General features: G+C 48.1%; 1 protein-coding gene across 3 annotated transcripts in view; it reads left to right on the top strand.

The window, feature by feature from the left end:
• Positions 1 to 20994, top strand: part of GDPD5 (glycerophosphodiester phosphodiesterase domain containing 5) — a 112913-nt gene that overhangs the window by 73010 nt on the left and 18909 nt on the right. For all 3 annotated transcript variants that reach the window (XM_008929354.4, XM_025895606.2, XM_025895608.2), the window contains exons 3-7: positions 10230 to 10333; positions 13283 to 13376; positions 13972 to 14031; positions 16404 to 16502; positions 17874 to 17967. In XM_008929354.4, coding sequence (XP_008927602.3) covers positions 10230 to 10333; positions 13283 to 13376; positions 13972 to 14031; positions 16404 to 16502; positions 17874 to 17967 — 451 coding nt within the window. The remainder of the gene's footprint in view (positions 1 to 10229; positions 10334 to 13282; positions 13377 to 13971; positions 14032 to 16403; positions 16503 to 17873; positions 17968 to 20994) is intronic.

Below are 20994 nucleotides of genomic sequence, written 5' to 3'. Positions count from 1 at the left end.
CTCCCATTCTGGAGAGGTGGATCAGGAATGTTCCTCCCCTGGCAGCTCTGTACCTCACCTCCCTTGCCACGTCCTTTGCTCAGTGCATGTCCTTGTGTTTTGCTGCAGATGATTCCCTGGTGAATGAAGGGAAATAAAACAGATTTAATTGGGCATGGCCACTATTTTGGGATGGGAACAGCTCATGTGCTGCTGCCACTGGAAGGCACCAGGAGGGGAAGCAGCTGCAAAGCCCTTTTCCAACACATGCAGGGAGCAGTGAGGCTCCTGCTTAAAACAGGGTGGGAACAACTCACTTCTCCTGCCTGCAGGTTGGCTGCCTGCCTTTCCCTGCTGGTGATGGGCACTGAGGGGAGAGAGCTGCAGGGCAGCCTCACAGCTCCCGTCTAGACACGCACAGAGTCGTTGTTATATAATTCAGCTTTGCTGTGCCAGAGCCATAAACATCCCAGAAAATGCCCCATTGCACCAACAGGGACTGTGTGATGTGTCAGAGCTGCTGGGAAGTGGGAAGGGGGGACCTCGTGGAAGTCACACTTCTCTGCTGCAGCTTTTATTAGGCAATCATTCCTGCTTGGTTTTGTCCTGGTTTTTGTGCCTTGCAGACAGTGATTTGTGACTAACACAAGCATTTAGACCCCTGCTGCTGCTGTATGGCTTCCCCTGCTGCTGGCCCAGCTGGAGCCCAGCTGGCCCTTCAGGCAGAAGAGCTGGATCATCACCCCTTGCAAACGCTCTTGGAAGATGTCACTGCCCGTCACTTGTGCCGCTGATGGAGGCAGAAGGAGCCTCTGTAGATTTCCACAGGGTGGGATTTGCCTTTTGGCACCGATTTCGTGGATGCTCCTGCTTTAGCTCTGTCCTTCTGCATCTGCTCTTACACCCAGGGAAGGTGGAAGAGCTCCTGCTGAAGTCAGGAATGGCACCCATTTCCTCTCTCACTGTCAGGACTTTGCCTTCCAGCACTGGCTGGTGATGCTCTCACCCTTCCAACCAGCAAAGAAACCCTTGGTTTGTTTTTTTGCTTTGATTTTTTTGTGCCAAGCATCGTGACAAAATAGTATTTTTAGAACTTGCTTTGCAGACATTTGCTGCCAAGAGCAATGTAGGGGAAAGAATTGTCTGAGGAATCAACTTCACTGTCTGTTCCTTCTCCCAGCCCAACCCTTTGCCCTTGAATCTATTTGACATCTGTAGCAGATTGTTTGGGAGATTGTACAGAGCATTTTACAACAGATCCCTGTAAACAATCTTGGAATACAGTAATTCTGTTTAAATAGGGATAAACCTTCAGGATTTATCTTGGCCACCGTTCTTCCCAAGGAAAGCTGTGCTTATGAAACTCGTGAACACCCAAGAGGGAAAGGCTGGAGGCTCATCCCAGCCTGGGCTGAGGCTGAGCTGGACAAATGGCCCAGGCAGCCTGGGGCCAGGCCAGGAATAGGCCCAGCAGAGGCAAATGTGGAGCTGTTTGCCCTGGCACTGAGTGATCACTGAAATGCAGCGAGGTTGGGACACAGCTTTGCCCAGGGTGTCTGGGGTTTTTAATGACTGCAATCTTGTCTAGGCCTGGTATTATAGGGCCAAATTTCCTGTTTCCAACTGGGACCAGGAGCTGACCACCAGGGAAACACCTTCCCAAACCCCCCAGCCTGTGTACCAAACGATCCTCCTGCTGGGAATCTTTTTTTTCCCTGAGATTTCTTGAGCGAAGTGCAGCACTGAGGCCATTACATCTGACTCTGTTCTTAGTCAGCTTATGTAGTCCTTTTTTGATTAAACCTGCTTTTGGTGTGGCTGTTTTTAATCTCAGACCCCACTGCCCTGGGATGTGGGGGCTTTAATTAAAGTGAACCATTAGCTGCAAATGCAAGTCGACAGCATTGTGTGCCTTTGGGAAGGACTGTCACCAGACCGGGAAGAGGCAGCAGGAATAACATCCTCAGGAGGCACTGAGGATGCTGAGAGCTCAGCAGGGATGCTGTGCCCAGCGGGGTGCTCCAGTTAGGCCAGGCTTGGACCTCCTCTGGTTGGTCTGGGCGAGAGCCATGGACCGTGTTATTTTTTTCCTCCATGAGCCTCATCAGTAGAGGTTGAAAAATCTGGACCTATTTAGTCTAGAAAAGGTATCTATCTCCCCTTGGCCTCCAAAGATGCAAAGATGTTTGGTAATAAAAAGAGGTTATAGTGCATTGTTAGCACCAGGAGTAGGGGTGGAATGTTTGGATCCTTCCATTGATGCGGTCAGAAAAACTGGGTATGGCTGGTTGTATTGTTTGGGCAAAATCCAGCTGATTAAAAATTGTGAGGAGCTCTGAAAGCAGAGTAAATCGAGCTGTGGGGATGGATTGGGGAATCCCAGTGTCTCTGTCCTGTTTTCTCCTGAATCAGAGGCTCCCTGGGGGATCTTTGTTTACCTCTGTGCTGAATGAAGGAGGGAGGATGTAATTGTAGGAGGCAGAGCTGGTGCAGGATGTTGTTACTGCTGCTCAGAGTCCCCTGGGGCCACTAATAGGCACAAAGAGCCCAGGCTCCAGCTGTGCACTGTCTCTGGAACAGCTCGGGAATTCCCTGGCAGGGGAGGTGTGGGTTATCCCTTAGTCTGGATACCTTTATCCCTCTGCTTCCTATTTAGGCCAGAAAACCTGCCCCGTTGCTCCTCCTTCCCTGAAGGGGATCAGCCCTCCTGCCTGACTTTCCCCTGCTGGTTGTGCTCTTGGAGGCTGGGTGTTGGAGGTGTTCTGATGATATTTTTAGGGCTTTGGCTCTGGTTCTGTCGCATCTGTTGCTCTGCAGTTCAGCTGTGGCAGCCCCAGCAGGAACAGGCATTGCAGGAATATGTTCTGTGCCACTTCCTCTGACCTGCTAAATTGAATTGTAAATGGAGCATGTCACAGCTCAGAAATCTCATTCATGGCCCTCTCTAACAAGGTGTGCAGAGAGCCATTAGCCCAGTCCTTACAATAATCAAATCAGATGTGCCTGAGGTGTGCAAGGACGTACTTTGGGAAGCATCTGCTTAGTTACTAAAGCCTCAGCAGCCAGAATGGCAGGAACGCCTTTTCCCCCCCCTGCTTTACTTCAGACCCATTGTCTGTTAGACCCATTTTCTTCCCCTTTATGTAATTATTGGCAGATGCCTCTTGTGCAAGAGCAGAGTGTGTTACCTGGGAGTGGTGAATCAGCTGAAAGCTGAGCAGTGTGTGTGAAGTGACAGACTGGCCCAGGTCGGTTTTGCTGACAGTTTTATCCTTCCAGTAGGTCCATGCCATGCCTGGAGAGGGCTGGAGCAAATGGAGGCAGTCCCACACCTTAGGAAATTTGAAGTACTAAGCGAAGAAAGGGGAAAGAGAAAAAGCTGAGGGTGTGTTCGAGGGGAGCTTTGCACCAGCTGTTCATGGTCTGGGTTGTGGGATGGAGAGTTACTGAAGCCTTTGGACAGGTTACAAAGTCCTGCCTGATGCCCTGTGGGTCCTGCAGGCTCCACCTGCCCTGCTGTGTTCAGGAGTCCTCAATCCAGCAGAGGATGAAGCCTGATCCATCTGCAGAGAGGGAGTTGCAGCCCAGGCACCTTGATTTGTCCATGCGGTCTGTCAGGCCAACATCTGCTGGTCAATGTATTGATTGGCTCACTTAAATGCTCCCAATCCTTGGAGTGGGAGGCACTTTCCCTGTGTTACATCCCTCTGCATCCTGGGGTTCAGCTGTTGGATGTGCTCCTGGTAGTGCAGGCCCATCCCATCCCTGTGACAGGGACAGTGCAGCCCAGCACTGAGGGATGGGGATGTTCCTGTCCAAGGACATGGGCAGGGACACCTTCCACCAGACCAGGGTGCTCCAACCTGGCCTGAAGACTTGAGCCAGGATGGCCCTTGGCAGGAGGCAATGGGCACAGCCTGCACCAGGGGAAATTCCAGGTGGACAGTAGGAAAGCTCCTCCCCATGAGGGCAGTGAAACCCTGGAGCAGAATCCAGAGGAGGGTGGGGATTCCATCCCTGGGGACATTGAGATCTCGCTGGGACATTGCCCCGGGGAACCTGAGCTGGCTTTGCTTTGGGGGGAGCTCAGAGCAGAGCCAGCCACAGGTATTTTAGCTTTAAGTATTTATTGGGGTCTGCATTTGGTCCTTGACACTGCTCAGACATAACAAGCTCCAGAGCAAGTGGGGTGGAAAACTGTTCATTCCCATTCCTGGTACAAGCAGTGGCTGTTTTAAGAACTGTACATTCACATCCTGAGAGTCAGTAATGGAAGTTTGGAACTTCTCCACAGGAACTCAAGTGTTGGTCCCTTGACAAAATGCTCCAGTTGTTGCTGATCCTCAGTTTCTGATTCTGTCAGGCCCAGCTGGGAGAAGGAGCCATCCTCCATCCTCAGGGATGATTTAATAACTTGCTCAAAGAAGATGTTCTGCTGTTTGTTTGAATGAGGTGCAATTGGGTAATCCAGAAATGAAGGGTTTTTCCTTTGTATTCACTGGATAAATGTTAACTCTGGTCCTTTCCTCTCCGAGCTAATCCTGATAAATGCCTGCAGGGAATTGAGTCCTGAAAATGTCAGAGAACAGTGCAGTGCAGACTCCTCAGTAAACTCTTTGTTGTGTCCAAGAGTGAATTAACACCTCCTGAAAACACTTGAGTGATGATGGTGCTCCAGTTCAAGTCCAGCATTTGGATTTGCTCTTGGTGTGGAGGGCAGTTGTTTAGGACTACATGGTCTGGATCCTTCAGGAGAGGTCACATCACCCCTCCCTCCCTGGAGGCTTTCCCCTTGGGCTCTTCCACATTGCCCAGTTTGCAGCTGCAGTTGCTCCAGTAGCATGACTGGGTGGGTGGAGCTGGAGAACGATGCCCACACGGGATTTGGTTATTTTGTTGTCTGTTTGTGTGGTCAGATCCACGTCCTGTTGTTCTCCATCTGCTTGTCCACGTCCCCCCCACTGTGCTGCCAGGTTTTGGGAGGGCTCGATCTCTCTCCAGTTTCCTCTGAGCAGAAATTCCAATCTCGGGTTGAGATGCCCTTCAGCAAGAAATTGCTTTAAAATATTATATTTCCTATAAAAGGCTTCTGTTTTTCACAGCTGGAATTTCTCTGACAAAAAAAAAAGCGGGGGATGGAGGGGGAAGGAGGGGGGAGACGTTGTTAAAAAGCTTCTTCCTGGTCTAGTTTGATCCTTGTTTAGCTCTGTAATTATTTTTCATGAATGAACAGGAGGTTCACTGTGTTCAGGAGACAGAGAATGGGTGGAGACTCAAAGCCATGAATTCCCAGGGGCGCTTGGACTTGGAATAAGAGCCTTCTTTGTGTTGGATGAGTGGCAGATCCAGAAACAAGTCTGTCCCTCCCTGATGGCTCCTTGATTTCTGGCAGGGGAGCACAGGCTGCTGGGAGAACCCTCTCTGGTCATGGGGGCTGGAGGTGGAACTTCTTTCTGTTAATGTTGGCCCCACAGGTTGGATGGTGGGAGAGATTCACACTGTCTGGGTGTAGGGGTTGAAAGTGAGAAGCTGCTTCTGGAGGGGCTTTATGTAGGTAACAAAGAGGGGCAGCTCCCTTCAGAGCGAATTTAGGTCATTTAATGGAATCCTTTGTTTGGAGCACGTGGGAAAACCTCTTGTCAGTGTGTGGAGCCTCACGTGCTGGATCATAATTCTTGGCCAGGGTAGCTACAGGTAAACACATTTCCTGTTCTTTTTCAGCATGGAGTGACTTTCTTCCATTTTTTTTTTCAGTAGGTGGTGATATCCTTGTGTGTTTACAAGGGTATATAGTCACAGGACAAGGGGAAGGGCTTCAAGTGGAAAGAGGGGAAGCTTAGGTGAAATATTGGGAAGGAATTCTTGGCTGGGAGGGTGGGGAGGCCCTGGCACAGGGTGCCCAGAGAAGCTGTGGCTGCCCCTGAATCCCTGGGAGTGTCCAAGGCCAAGTTGGAGCAACCTGGGCTGGTGGAAGGTGTCCCTGCCCATGGCAGGTGGTGGGACTGGATGGGCTTTAAAAATCCCTCCCAACCCAAACCAGTCTGTGATATAAGAAACAGGCTTAAAGATCACAGGAAGCTCTGCCCAGATCCTGTCAGCAGCCCAAGTGGAAAAATCAGCTGAACTTGTGAAGTTGGAAAACTCTGCCTGGTGTTGGTTATAACTCAGTGAGAATGGGGAGAAGTTACTCAGATGTTTCTATGGCTCTGGTTTTCCCAGCCTTTTCCCAAACTTGGGCCCACAGAGCACTCAAGGTTTGGGATTTGGAAAGCCAACTACTTTCAGAGAAAGGTTGAAAAAAACACGTGTTTAAAAGGAGGACAGGGACAGATGAAGAGTTTTGGCAGAATGAGCCTGGGTTTTGCTCTCAGTAGCCCTGAGGCAAGGAGGGAGCTCTCCCAGGAACCCAGTGATCTCCTGGGGCAACCTGAACATGAATTATCAGCCCAGGGAATGCAGAGGTGAAGGGAACACGATTTATCCACTCCTGAAATAACCAATCTGGCAAGAAAGGATTTTTGGCCCAAAGCCAGAGCACAGGGAAGTGAGTTGGAGTTTTTCCAGTGATTTTCGTGGGCTCCTCTAAACCTTTTGCTGCCCTTCAGCCTCCCCTCTGTGACTCTTTCCAGCCTGTGGCAAACACTATCCCTTCTTTTCCCCTCTTCTTCCTTCTTTTCCCCCCTTCTTCCTTCTTTTCCCCCCTTCTTCCTTCTTTTATGTGGTCTCACATGTTGGACCCCTCTGCTTTGCCCATCCCAGTCAGGGTTTGGGACATACTTCTGGATAGACCCAGCTTAATTAGGTTATTATAATTAATATTAATTATAAAGATATAGAATATATATATTATATCCATGTAAAATATAAATTTTATTTATATATTAGATCTTTGTGGGATATAAAAATTATTGATATATTATATATAAATATTGGTCATTTTACTCTTAAAATATATGATATAGTAATATATAATATGAAGAATTTAAATTATATGGTTGGGCTTGATGATCTTAGAGGTCTTTTTCAACCTCTGTAATTCTCTGATTAATGATTCCATTAAAATATTTGAACCTCAGGAAGAGAGGCACATGTAAATGCAGTGAGGACCCACTTCAAATCAGTGGAGTCTCACCCTGGGCAATCTTGATTTTTAAGGTCTTAAATGTTCCTTCTGTGTTCTAAACTCTGTTTAGATACTGGTGCTGATCTGCTTTATGGGAAGACAGTGGGCAATTTGGTGATTTAGAGGCTTGATCCCTAAATGGGGAAGACTCTTCTGTCCTCTGTCATAGGAATTTCAGGGCTGTTTTAGACAACATTAAATCTTCCAGCAGGAGAAAGATATAAAATGTGTGAGCCAGCTTCACAATGGAATCAAACATTGGCTCTTCTGTGGCAAATTCCTTTAATTTCTGGGTTTTTTCTCCATCATCCCTTACTTTGGAGTTGGTTTTGCTCCCACCTGGCAGAGGGTGGGGATTGTGAATAAGCAGAAGAAATGTGTATGAAATACTGATTTTTTAAATTTTATTTTATTTTTATTTTAATTAAAGATTCCGTGATTTTAACAGAAAATTAAAAAATCTGACAAACTGCAGCTTGGCAAAACGTCTCTCTCCATTCATCTCCTTTGGAGGCTCTTCTGATTATGTCTGTGGATACCCTTGGAATAAGAAATCTCCCAGAGCTAAAATGTGGATGCTTTTTGAGGCCCCTTCCAAGCATCCTCGTGGTTCTGCCTCAGTTTCTGTAGGTGAGGTGGCACTTCTCCCCCCCCCCCACCATTTGGCTGTGGTGGGATGATCAGGATGACTGATTTGAAGGCTTTATTTTTGGCAGAGGCTCGAAGCTGCTGCAGGTTTCACCTTTTAGAAGAAGTCACTGTGGGACCTTGCAAAAGCAGGGCCAGGAAAGCTCTTCTGATGAGAGACTGTTGGAGGGAGGTTGGACAGGACCCAGCTTAAATCCAGAATACTGAGCACGTAGGGCAGACTGAGGGAGGTTCAGATTCTGGCTCAGTTCGTGCTGAGTCATGGAATGGTTGGAAGGGAAGGTTTTCTTCTGAAAACCCACCCAGACCTGTGCTTGAACCCACTGAAGGATGCCCATGGAAGTGATTGGGTTTTCACAAAATCTGTGTCTATCTGGCAAGTGCACCGTCAAGGACAGAGCAAAAATAGCTTTTGGAGGGCTTGGCACGAGCTATGCTGCTTGCATGTAAATAAGGGAGGGAAAATCTATGTATGTATGGGGGGGAAAAAAGCTCAAACATGCTCTGAAATGTTTCCCTTGGCTTGTTTATCAAATCAGCATCATCCAGTGCCTGAAGGCTGGCAAAGCTTAGCCCACAGTGACCTTTAAAGAGCTGCAGAAGTTATTTTTTGTTTGTAGTAATGTTGGTCCTCAGCACTTGAGATACATCAACCCTGCCTTGCCTTGCAAAAACGTGCCCAGTTAACCCACTCAGGTGACAGGTGAAGGGGGTGTTTGACCCCAATGGGGAGGGGAGGGGAAAAAAAAGCAAATAATAAGAGAAATAAGGTTTGAAATTGTGGAGATGTACAGACTGGATGAGGGAAATGGTTTGGGTTGGAAAAAACCTGAAAGATCATCCAGTTCCAGCCACCTGTAACCTTCCCCTAGCTCAGGTTGCCCCAAGCCTTGTCCAGCCTGGCCTTGGACACTTCCAGAGATGGGGCAGCCACAGCTCCTCTGGCAAAATTGGGTGCCTTAACTTGGATTGTGGTCTCTGAGCTCCTGACAGAGCAGTTTTGGCATCTGGGGTTTTGAATGTACCTCCTTCTGATCCCTTTTCCCCCATTTATGGGAACCACAAAGCCCTTCATGGAACTCGGGGCATCAGTGCTGCTGAAGTTTGCTTAGAAGCTGGTTAACAAACTTGAGCTGAGTTAAAAAAAAATAACCCATAACCCCAGCCAAGAATTGGGAATTTCTAGCAGAAAACATCATTTTTGCCAAGGCACAAATGAAATAATTCCAAGCCTTTTTATTTTGTTGCTTTCCTTTTCTTTTGGCTCTTCTGATTGGTGGAGAATACAAGGAGGAGCTGCATCACAGGATTGGTATCCAGGGTGATGCAAGATGAAAAATAGTCAACACACAGTTAAGTTAATAACTTCAGCCTTTAGGATGGAAAGGGAAGGCAAAAAATAGTAGGTTTTCTTATATCACCAAACCAGTGTTGATGCTGGTTGTGTTGCTTTGCATAATTAAAAAGCCACGAGGCAGTTCAGCAGAGAAAAGGGCATTTCCAAAAGAGATCAGTGTTGTGCCCAGGATCCCAGAAGGGAATTAGAGTGGTAGAGTTGCCCGTGGACATTTTCAGCCTTCAGCCTTTCTTGGCTTGTTCTGGGAAGAGAGGATCCATTTGAATGTTTTCCATGAAGAGTTTATTTCAGTGTTCGAGAGGTTTCCGTTGAAATAAAAACTCACGTGGACTATTTAACACCTCGGAGGAAAACCAGACCTGGGGGGCTGATGGGGTCCATGTGCCCTGTAGGTTTCCAGCACATGGAAATGGTTCTGGTTGGGGTCACTTCTCTCCTGACACTGTTCTCTTCATGGATGTCCCTGTGGTTTAGGATTTTGCTCACAGTGTTGGAGCATTTTAGGGCTTTATTTTGTGCATGTTGAGTAGGATTTGAAACACTCATCCAAACTGAGCGTTGGTGCAAATCTTCTTCATCTGCTGCTGGTGTGGTCTCTGTCCTGCTGTGTTACTTGAAAACACACATGGTAGTGGTGGGGATAAATGTGGATGGGTGGTTTGGCCCTGCAGGAAGAATCTGAGTGCGCTGGGAGAAGGAATAAGGAGTAGGAACTCCCAAACCAGCTGTGTAATCCTCACTGGGTCAGTTAGGCTGAACCCCTGGGAGAGGAAGATGGAAAGCTGCATCACTCATGAATGGGAAAGTTAATTAAACAATTGCCTCAGAAAAGCCCCTCACCAACTAAAAAAAAACAGCTCTGTAGCCAGAAATACTCCCTCACGCCCTGGCAGCTGGAGAAATGCTCTTCTTTATTTCCATAAACCTACGGAAATGACCCCTCTGCTCAGAGCTGGGAACAGGGCTGTGTGTCCCACCTCCCCCAGGGAACAAAGGTCTGAAATAGCCCTTGGAAATGTGTGTTCCCTCCATCCAATCTCAGCAGCTTCTGGATGGGCTGTGGGACAGGATGGGGCACTGAAATGGGATCCTCTTAATGCTGACTCCTCTTTCCATCCGCAGTGGGAGCGCCTCTGGTTCCTCATCCTCACCTCATCCTTCTTCCTCACCCTGGTCTGGTTTTACTTCTGGTGGGAAGTTCACAATGACTACAATGAAATCAACTGGTGAGTGGGGTTTTCCTGAAGAGGTTTATTCGATTGCCTTCGTCTGCCTTTCAGAGCTGTTGGATGCATTGGGATCTTTCAGACGGGCTTGTTAATGATAATAAAGGGAAAGCAAGGTGGGAAGTGAGGCTGAAGAAGAGCTGCTTCTGCCTGGTCCATGTATGGATGTGATGTGTCCTCACATCTCCACTGTGTGGCTGCAACAGAGCTTGGGGTGGATGTGCTCCCTGGAGAACACATGGAAACAAAGGTGGTGCTGTGGAATCACGTAGAAGCTTTTTGGTTGGTTTGGGGTTTTTTTGTTTGGTTGGTTAGGTTTTTATTGGGTTTTTTGTTTGTTTGTTTAGGTGTGTGTGGGTTTTGTTTGTTTGCTTTGTGTTTTTTTGTTTGTTTGTTTTTGTTTGGTGTTTTTGTTTTGTTTATTCCTATGGTTGGCTGGTTTTGGAAGTGGCTGAACAATTTGACAGCACCTTCCCACAAAATACAAATGGCAGAAGTTCAGCCTGAAGCACAGGGGTGTGCAAAATGTTGCAAAGCTGAAAGGAGCTGCAAAGGAGCTTTCCAGTGCTGGGGGGCTCAGAGTGTTGCCAGCTTCCTCCAGTGCTGGAACTTACTTTCCCTTTTACTGTCTGGGCAGCACCTTAAAACATTTTGGCAGCACCTTGGGCTGTCTTCTGACCAAACTGCTTTGACATCATCTGCTTATCAAACAGAATACCTTAGCTGTATTTTAAAGGCCTGTGGGTCCTTAGATCCCTTAAATAAATCCTGTGCTTTAGATGCTGGAGTTGGGAGGGAGTGACGTGAGGTGTGTCCTCCCAGGATGGGGGTTTTTCTTTCTCCTCCCACCCCCACTGTGAGAGCTGAAACCATCACCACTGCTCTCGATTATTTATACCAGGAGTGTGATGAAAATGCTGTGTTTAAAGTGGTATTTTGGAACTCCCTCATCCTTCAGTTTGCACCTTCAGTGCAGGATGGGAGCGCTCCCAGTTCACCCCAGTGAAAAGCCAAAGCTGTTTCAGCTCCAAGTTGTGAAAAAAAGTCGTGCAGGAAGGAAGGAAAGCCCTGGGAATGCTGTGAACGGGCACTGCAGCTGCAGTCCTGCCAAGTTTGGGTTCCCAAGTGTTCCTGCAGGAGTGGGAGATGATGTGCAGGTCTTCCCTGGATGCAACAGGCAGCTGGGATTTAAGAAAGTTGGAACCCAGCATGTATTGCTTCAGGCTTTTAACTTTTTTTTTTTTTTTTCCTTGAGGCTGAATATCATCAGGTCCTTGTTAGTGAAAGCACTTTGGAATTACTTTTTTTTTAATGTATGGCTTCAGGCATTTCCCCTTTTGGTGTCTCCACTTAATTGCATTAAACCTCAGCTCTCCAGTGTTTGGGTAAGGTCTGTACTGCCACAGAAAGCCTGACTCTGACTCAGGAAGAGATGCTGCAATTTGGGAACCTGACTGTGTTCCCTCTGGAGCAGGACTGTAAATGCAAGTCTGGGGAGGATATTTTTTTTCTTCCCTAGTTCTGGAGAAGGCTCATCTGGTTCATAAGTGCCATGGAAACAGCATTTTAAAGCAGTCATTTGCACATCAAGTGAAGACTTGGAGCTATCAGAGGGCTACTTGAAGGGACATCAGAGCAAAAACTTAAATGGACTGAAGCTGAGCTGAGGAGCCTTTGGTGGTGACCTGAGCAAAGGCTTCAGAGGAGCCCTCTTTGCTTTCTTCCCTCTGTTTTGCCAACAGCCTGTCTGCATCCCTACAAATCCCTGCTTTTGTGGCTCTTTGAATCCCTGAGTAGAACCTGGATGTAGACCACGGTTGTTGAGCCTCAGGGTTTGCTTTCCAGACTCTCCAAGGGAGCTCCTGGACAGAATTAGAATCACAGAGTTGGGAGGGACCTGCAGGGATCAGGGAGCCCTGTGCAGGACAGCCCCAAAAATCCCCCAGATGGGTGTTGTCCAGCTGGGGCAGGGGCTGGACCAGAGTTCCTGCCTGGTGGGCAGTGCTGGGTTCGAGTGGTGGGAGAAGGTCGAGGCTCTGACCTGCATTTGTGTAATGCAGCATTTCTGTCTGCTGTCACCTCAAATAAAAGGCAACAGAAGAACCTGCCAGTTCACTGAATGAGCTGATGAGGAGGGCTGAGGAAGGCTGGTGGGACCATTCAACCTGAGCTCCACTGCTGCACCATCCACCCCACAACCTTCTTGTCCTTGTTGTGCCAAAGGCTTTGCATGGAGATAACCTGAACCCTAAGCCAGGTCAATTTGGGGGAGGTTTTTTTTTTCTAATAATCCACTGGAAAAAGTTTTAAGGCAGGTGGGGTTTGAAGCTGCAAACAGGTTCTGGGATGTGTCTGCCTCTGTCCCTGTGTGGTGGGGCCTGGGTGCCCTTCATTTCTGCCCAGGGAAGGGATCTGCCCAAGTCTGCCTTGTGTCTTGCTGTGGCTTTGCTGTAATACACTTTAATGACTCTCTAATCCAACTCCAGGATGGTTTTACTGAGAAGAACATTGCTATTTAAATGCAGATTTGACACTTGAGACCCCAAAGCACAAAGGGCAGTGCTGCTGCCCTGAATAATGGTCTACCCTGCCTGGTGCTCCTGTTCAGAGAGCTTTTGCTGCCCACTGGCTTCATGAAGGTGCTGAGGAGAGGCGGGATGTTGGTAGGGAATGTTTTTCAGGACGATTCTTTTTTTTTCTTCCAAAGCAAAGTGGTTGCTGAGTTTGAGATAATTGTCCAATTCCTCTTTGCAGAGTTAATTTCCCGTGAGGAATCAAAGCACAAACACTGGGGTTTGTTTCGGAGCGACTTGTGCTTTTTGCTGCCTCTCTCTCATCTGGAGAGAGAGAGAATGGAAAGCCCTGTTTTTTAGAGTCTTATCTAATCCTGGTGAAGCTGTTCTGGTGCTGAATCCCTTCTTAATCTGCACTTCACACGTTCTCTTCCAGGTTTTTATACAACCGAATGGGATATTGGAGTGACTGGTCCATTCCAATCCTTGTCACAACTGCTGCTGGCTTCACCTACATCACAGTGTTACTGGTGAGTAAAAAAATGCCAATTCTTAGAGGTTTGTGTGTTTGCTTTCAAAAGGGCATGAACTTCTCAGTCCAGCTATGACTGCAGCGATTTCCCTTTCAGAAGTGATTTCTCTCTCAGCCTCTTTTTCTTAGCCTTAAGTTGCCTAAAACAAGTGGAAAGTGAAAAATTCACGGGCTTTGACCTCAGATGATCAAAGGTACCTTGATACCCATGGTGCAGTTGGCCTGAGGAGGAATATAGCTCGTTTCCCTTGGTTTATGGCCCAGTTTCCACTTTGGTGTATCTGCCAGGCACAAGTCCAAGTTGTTCCCCCTCGTCCCAAGGTGTTGGGGCCTTCAAGGTGGTATCCATGGACCAGACTCTCAACTCCCTGCACCTTGGAGGTCAAAGTCTCTCCCTCCACATCCTTGGCTTTGGAGAGGATGTGTTTGTACAGCTGAGCTGGGTGGCATCTGCTGGACCATCCCCACTCCAGCCCAGCTGGCTGACCTGGCTTTTTGGTTGTCCTTCCCGGATGGTGACGTGTTCCTGCACGTTCAAACACTCAGAGGTTGAGAGATGTGCCTCTGCCTGACTCTTGGTTTCTCCCTCCCAGATCCTGGCACTATGTCACATAGCTGTGGGACAGCAGATGAACCTGCACTGGCTGCACAAGGTGAGTGGCTCCTCTTAGCTCCAGAGGGAGCAGGATCCCTGAGGAGAGGGTGGTGTGTGTGACACTCACTTGGCACCGTGTCTGTGGTGAACGTGCCCTCATCTCAGAGCACCCAGCACACTGCCCAGGAGGGGCCTGGGGACAAGGAATGTGCTGAAATGCTTTGGGGTCCTTGCTGGCAGAGAGACCTCCTGTGGAGATGGAGAAACAACCTGACTTCAGTCTCAGCTCAGCCTGAACCTCCCTGGGGCTCCTTCCTGTGCTGAGCCCAGCCCTGAATGGGGCTGAGCAGATGTGAAGCTGTTCAGGATCCGCTTGGAGGAACTGACTGGAAAAAACCTTGGGAGAAGGTGCAGGTGTTGAAACTGGGGGTGTGCAATGTGCAGGTTGGGCTTTGTGGGACCTGAGTTGACCCTGGTTTGTGGGTAAAGCAGTCTGAAAAACAGTGCTGTGAAATGTCAGGGAAGATGCAGATCTGGGGTGTGGAGCACAGAAGGGGAGAGGAGGGACAGGCAGTGCCAAAGGAAATGGGTTGGCAGGATTTCATTGTAATTGCTAATTGGTAATGAAGGGCCCTGTCCCAGATCTGCTGATCCACAGCTCCTCCTCAGACTGCTCCTTCTGCTCGTGACAACGTCCTGCAGGATCAGAGGCCTCCCAGCACAGGGCGAGCAAACTCCTGCCAACCCTCCCTTTTTGGTTTTTTTTCCATAGGAATTATGGAAATTCTGCTTCCTCTGGAGAAGGGGATGCAATGAGAGAGGGGGCAGGGACTGTCTGGCTGCTGGTGCAAAATAAACTGTTGGTTCTGGAGTCAAACATATGTTTCTTCATCAGGGGAAATGGCATTTTTCAGACATGCTCCAGGTGGCTGGTGGGTTTAGATGAGTAAGTCCAGAAGAGGAAGGTGTTGGTGGAGATCAGTTAGTACTACCCTGCAGGACCCCACCCTTCCTTCCTTTCTTCCAAAGAAGCCCATCTTTCATCGCAGCTCAGATGTGTTGCTCCATCCCTTCCCTTCCCCACGCCTCCCTCAGCTTTCTGAGGAGGTGGAGATACAACACTGGAATAAGTTAATATTTTTCTCTGCAACTGTGCTGAACTATCTTCAGATATAGATTGGAGGGAGTGGGAAAGGCTCCTTCCAATTTTCTCCTGCAGTTCCCTGGAAAGAGCTGAGCATTGTAAGCCAAGTTGAAGATGGATGGGGGAGGGTAAGAAGCAGTGAGTGGGAACTGAGGGGAGGAGAGAAGGTGTCCTGACACCTCTGTGCCACAAGTGGTTTGAGTGCAGCCTCTTGGCTCAGGGCTCCTCTTCATCCCGGGGCAGCTGGATCCCTTGGCCCCTCATGGTGCCCCATGTGGTTTGTTCCTGTTCCCTGGAGGCTCAGGGTGAGGCACTGCTGCCCTGGGGGCACCTCTCGTGCTGTTGGGCATCTGGGTGAGGAGCAGCAGATGGAACTGAGCCTAAAGTCCAAAGAGCAATCCTGTCTGTAGGTACAGAAGTGATTTCTGTAAGCGCTGGGAATGTGGGGGTTTGTTTGCTTGTCTGAGGGGTTAAGTGAACCTGAAATGGGTGTAGAGGTGTCCTGTGCATCCAGGATGACCAATCCACTTCTGCCCAAGTGTCCAGACAGATTTCAGGTCTGACAGCACATGAGACTGATCCATAGAGCATCCTCCTCCTCCTCTGAACCTGCAGATGTGCAGGACAGCAGAGACTGAGGTACCAGACAGGGGCGGGAAATGCTGAATTATTTTTTAGACAAGACAACCCGGATTTTGGGTCTTTACAGCTGCAGTCATTTCTGTGGCACTTTCTGATGGGCTGAACTTTTTACCTTCAAAATGCAGGTTGTGGTGTTACTTTGACTGCTTTGCCCAGTGCTTCCACCCACTGGGGATGGATTGGGTCTCTGCCATCTCAGTTCAGCCACTGGCTCATCCAGAGTCCCTTCTCGAGCTGCAATATCTGTTATAACTGCTCTGCCAAAATGACTTGGATGCTGTTGCAGCAGGGCCAGGAGAGTCTGGGATCACCTCCTGAAGTTCCTGGCAGAACCCAACCTCTGTTTAAGCTGGTTTCAATCCAGCTTGTTGGCAAAGCAAATCACTTGATCTTCCCTTAGCTTTGTGTGAGGAGAACAAGAGCTCACCTGTGAGATGTGCCCTCCTGGGACTGTTCAGCCCAGTGTCCTGTGGTGGAAAAGGGGAGGTTGTGCTGGCACAGCACACAAGCCCATCTTCTTTCCCTGTGGATCTTAATGCCTTTTATTACCTGCAAAAGTTTCCTCTCTCTCTCCATTTGCCAACCTGTGAATTTTTTATGACAGCACAGGCTCCAGGCTGCGAACACTCTCTGATTTGTTGCAGATTGGCCTGGTGACAACCTTGATAACCACGGTGGTGACCATGTCATCCATAGCCCAGCTCTGGGACGACGAGTGGGACATGGTCTTCATCTCACTGCAGGTGAGGTGACTGCCAGGGGGCTTCTCTGGGTGGGAAAAGGCCCCAGTGCAGCTGAATGCCAGGGATTTGGTGGCTTCCTATAGCGTGAAGCTTGGCCTTGATGTTTGTCACTCCCAGATTTTGGCAGCACAAAGCTTGCAGCCAAACTCTCGTGGAGTTTGCAATGCCACTAAATCACTGTGTCTCCATCTCCTGGGCTCTTTCCTTTCAACTCAATCCAGGGCTTGGCTGCAGCTTGAGGTGGAAAATCCTGGGACTGATGTGACTCAGAGTTTCTGGAGGGAGAGGACAATTTGCAATTCCTCCTCAAGGCTCTGAATGTTGGTGTCCAGTCCTGGAGCATCCTGCTCTTCCCAGGACTATGGCAGGAGTACTCTGGGGTTATTTCCACATTGCACATGTTTGTTTTTGTTTTGTTTTGTTTTGTTTTTTTAGATATATATAAATATAAATTTAACTTCTGTGCTCTGGTGCTGTTTTAAGAAAGACTTTTGTGGGATCCTGCAGGGCTATAGAAATATTAGTGGAAAATACTTACAAAGTGGTAATTTCTTGATAGACCTGCTCTCTGTTCCTTAGTTTCATCTCCCTTAAAAAGGACTCCAGAAATATTTTGCCCATGAAAGGCTAAAAAAGATTTTACTGGTAATCACTGCTGTATATTTGGGAGTATGCAAATATATGCAAATAATGAGGGTGGAAATGGCATTCACACAAGTGACTAACATTTCTCAGAAGTGCTTCATTTTATTGGGGTTTTTTTAAGATTTAGGCAGCAGAGTTGGAGGGCAGAAGCATGACTCAGATGAGACATCTCCAACTTTGTGTCGTGGTGATGCACAGTCCGGTGTGTTCAGAGAATTAGAGCAGAGTTTGGGTTGGAGGGACTTTAAACCTCATCCAGTCCCACCCCCTGCCATGGGCAGGGACACCTTCCACCAGCCCATGTTGCTCCAAGCCTTGGACACTTCCAGGGATGGGGCAGCCACAGCTTCTCTGGGCACCCTGTGCCAGGGCCTCCCCACCCTCCCAGCCAGGAATTCCTTCCCAATATCCCATCTAACCCTGCCCTCTGGCAGTGGGAAGCCATTCCCCCTTCTCTGTGTTATTACCTGAGCTATTCCCCCAAAGTGGGCTTCGAGTTCTCCTTCTCTCCCTTCACAGTGACCTAAATGCCAAAGGCAGTGGCAGGGTTTGGAAGAAGCCCACGGCCAAGGCAGCTGCAGGAACCTGCTGGTGCAGAATCCAGCTGGGAAAGCAGTACTCTGCCCTCCCACGGAACCTGCAAGGCCAATGAATTTTCCAAGTGCTGGGGGGTGGTTTCAATCATGTTTTAAACCTGTTTTTCTCTTGTGTTGTTGTGCCTTGCAGGCCACAGCCCCTTTCCTGCACATAGGAGCCCTGGCAGCAGTCACGGCGCTGTCCTGGTTGGTGGCGGGGCAGTTTGCACGGACAGAGAAAGCCAGTGAGTACCTCCCGTGGGCTTGGGGGGTCAGGGGCTGCTCAGGGGCTCTTGGGCCACTGGGTCCTCTTGTTGGCAACCAGCTGGCAGTGCTGGTTCCTTCCCAGGGTTCAGTCTCCATCCCAGCCATGCTGGGGGGGGGGTGGATGCACCTAGACCCCGAGACTCGATTTGTGCACGCCGGGGCTGGAGCTGAAAAGGTGATTTTCAATGATGGAATGAGTAAAAGCATGCAGATTTCCACCAGTCTGTTTTAGGAAACATAAATGCAGCTCGTGTGAGATGTTCTTCTCTGTAGCTCAGAAGTCTCTCCCTCCCTCTGCCTCTTTGGCTCTTGTTCACCTGGGTTCCCAGAAAGCCTTCATGGATTTGTTGGGTGTGGTGCAGCAGCACCCAAAGGGCTCAGCAGGGATCTGGTCCCCCGATCACAAACTCATTAAGGTTGGAAAAGCCCTCAAAAGATTGAGTCCAACCATCCCCCAGCACTGCCAAGGCCACACTGCCCCATGTCCCCAAGTGCCACATCCACAGGGCTGTTAAACCCCTCCAGGGATGTGGATCCCCCCACTGCCCTGGGCAGCTGTGCCAGGGCTGGACAACCCTTTTGGGGAAGAAATCTTCCCTAATATCCAACCTAAACTTCCCCTGGATGTTTGGGGGGCTGAGGGTTCTGCTTTAAATCCATATTGAGACGTGATCAGAGGTCTCAGGGAGCAGAGTGGTGAAGGACATGCTGAGCCAAGCTGTTCCTCCAGGTTTTCCTGTGAAATGATTTGATCCTTCTGTGCCCTCCAGAAGTGTTTTGCTCCAGGGCAGCCAGGGATGTTCTCAGACATTGGTGCCAGCTCCAGAAAAATATTGGTTTAATTGGTGTTTAACCTGCAGTAAAACACAAGCCCTGGAAGGATTTGGCAGCGCTTGCAAAAGACTTCCAAGAAGTGGGAGTTGAGAATGAGGAAATGTCTGAAGATGGAAAGATTTTGCTACCCAGAGAGCCCTTCCAGGAGAGAATTGTGCCTTAATTTATAAATGTGCCAGTAAGGCTGTACCTGGTGGTTCTTAACTGTGTCCCAGCATGTCGTGAGGGTGCCAGTTGAGGAGGGTTTGTGGTTCTGCCTGGAGCAGAAAGGAGGAATTCCTCTTTCTTTTTCTCTTCCTGCTGCCTTCCCTGAAAATGGTTTTTGATTATTTTTTTATTTTCCAGCATTTTTAATCTTTGCCTCCTTCATTCTTTTGTTTTTCCTTGTTTCTCTTTTTTCTCATTTCTCATTTCCTTCTCTTTTTTCTCATTTCTTTTTCTCTTTCTTTTTTCTCTTTCTTTTGTTTCTCTTTTTTCTTTCTATTGTTTCTCTTTTTCTTGTTTCTCTTATCTTGTTTCTCTTTTCTTGTTTTTCTTTTTTCTTGTCTCTCTTGTTTCTTTTTTTTTCCTTGTCTCTCTTCTTGTTTCTTTTTTCTTGTCTCTTTCTTTTTTCTTGTCTCTTTGTTTCTCTTTTTTTCTTGTTTCTCTTTTTATTCTTTTTTCTTGTTTCTCATTTTGTTTCTTTTTCTTCTTTCTCTTTTTGTTACTCTTTCTTTTTCTTCTTTCTCTTTTTGTTTCTCTTTTCCCTTGTTTCTCTTTTTATTCCTTGTTTCTCTTTTTCCTCATTTTTCTTTTCTTTTTTTTCCTCATTTCTTTATTGTTTCTTTTTTCTCTCTCTTTCATTTCTTTCTTTTTTCTTTTTTCTCTCTCTTTCATTTTTTTCTTTTTTCTCTCTCTTTCATTTCTTTCTTTTTTCTCTTTCTTTCTTTTTTCTTCCTCTTGTTTCTCTTCTTTCTTGTTTCTCTTCTTTTAGAAACCAGGAAGCTGTTTTCCTTCTCTCTTTCTGCTCCTGGGTTCTTTTTTTTATTTGTTTGTTTTTAAGAAAAAACATTCCTATCTCCTGATGTTAAAGTTATTTCAGAGTCATTTTACTTGTGAAAGGGAACTTACCTGGAAGAGGAAGCTTCTCCATCTTGCACCCATTGCACCCCATTTGTTTTAAAGAGGGGGTTTTTATTTATTTATTTTGGAGGTCATCCCTTGAGTCCCAAAGCCTTTGCAAAATAAATAATAATAAAAAATAAAAAATGAAGTATTTTGCTGTAACTTGTGTGGTTTCAGGTGACTCCAGATAGCTCAGGAGTTCAGAGGTGCCTACTGTCCTTTATAAGGAATAAAGTCTGTTGGGCACAAGGGGTGTTTCTGTTGCACTGTCAACACCTTCCAGAGATTCCCAGAGAGCCTGGGCTTCGTGGGAGTCGCTGGTGGAATGGGAGGCAGGACTGCTCAGCTGGCCCCAAGTGCTGCAGCTCCATCACAACCCAAGGGTTTATTTAGACATCTCCAGCCTAATCAGGAAAACATCAGTGCAGATGAGCTCAGCTCTCCTGCAGAACGTACAGCAGAGGGAGGTGCAGTGCCCGAGCTGGGTGCTGCTGGTGAGCCAGCAGCACAAAACCAATGATGTTAAATCCTGTTAAATGCTCAGCATGGTGCCACGGCCTGTCCTGAGCTCTGTGTGAGTGGCCACTTGTGTCTGCTGCCAGGCAGGGCAGAATCTGGTGCTGGCCCACCCAAAGGGTGGAAAATCAGCCACGTTTTGGGCTGCACTGCTGGGCTTTGAATAACCGACTGCACATTTTGCTTGCCCAATACAAAATGAAGTGAAAACCTCCCTCAGGACTTGATTTAGAATCATAGAATCAGCTGGGTTGGAAGAGACCTCCGAGATCATCAAGTCCAACCCTTGATCCAACCCTGCTGTGGTTCCCAGCCCACGGCACTGATGCCACATCCAGTCTCATCTTAAAAACCTCCAGGGATGGAGAATCCACCACTTCCCTGGGCAGCCCATTCCAATGGCTGATCACCCTCTCTATAAAGAAATTCTTCCTAATATCCAACCTAAATCTCCTCTGGCACAGCTTCAGACCCAGCCCTCTTGTCTTGCTGATCCTTGCCTGGGAGAAGAGACCAACACCCCCCGGCTCCCCCCTCCTGTCAGGGAGTTG

The sequence above is a fragment of the Manacus vitellinus genome, unplaced genomic scaffold (genome assembly GCF_001715985.3).
Source record: "Manacus vitellinus isolate BGI_N305 unplaced genomic scaffold, ASM171598v3 scaffold_35_pilon, whole genome shotgun sequence".
NCBI lineage: Eukaryota > Metazoa > Chordata > Aves > Passeriformes > Pipridae > Manacus > Manacus vitellinus.
Note: the sequence above shows the minus strand (reverse complement) of the source record. Positions and strands in the feature narration are given on the sequence as shown.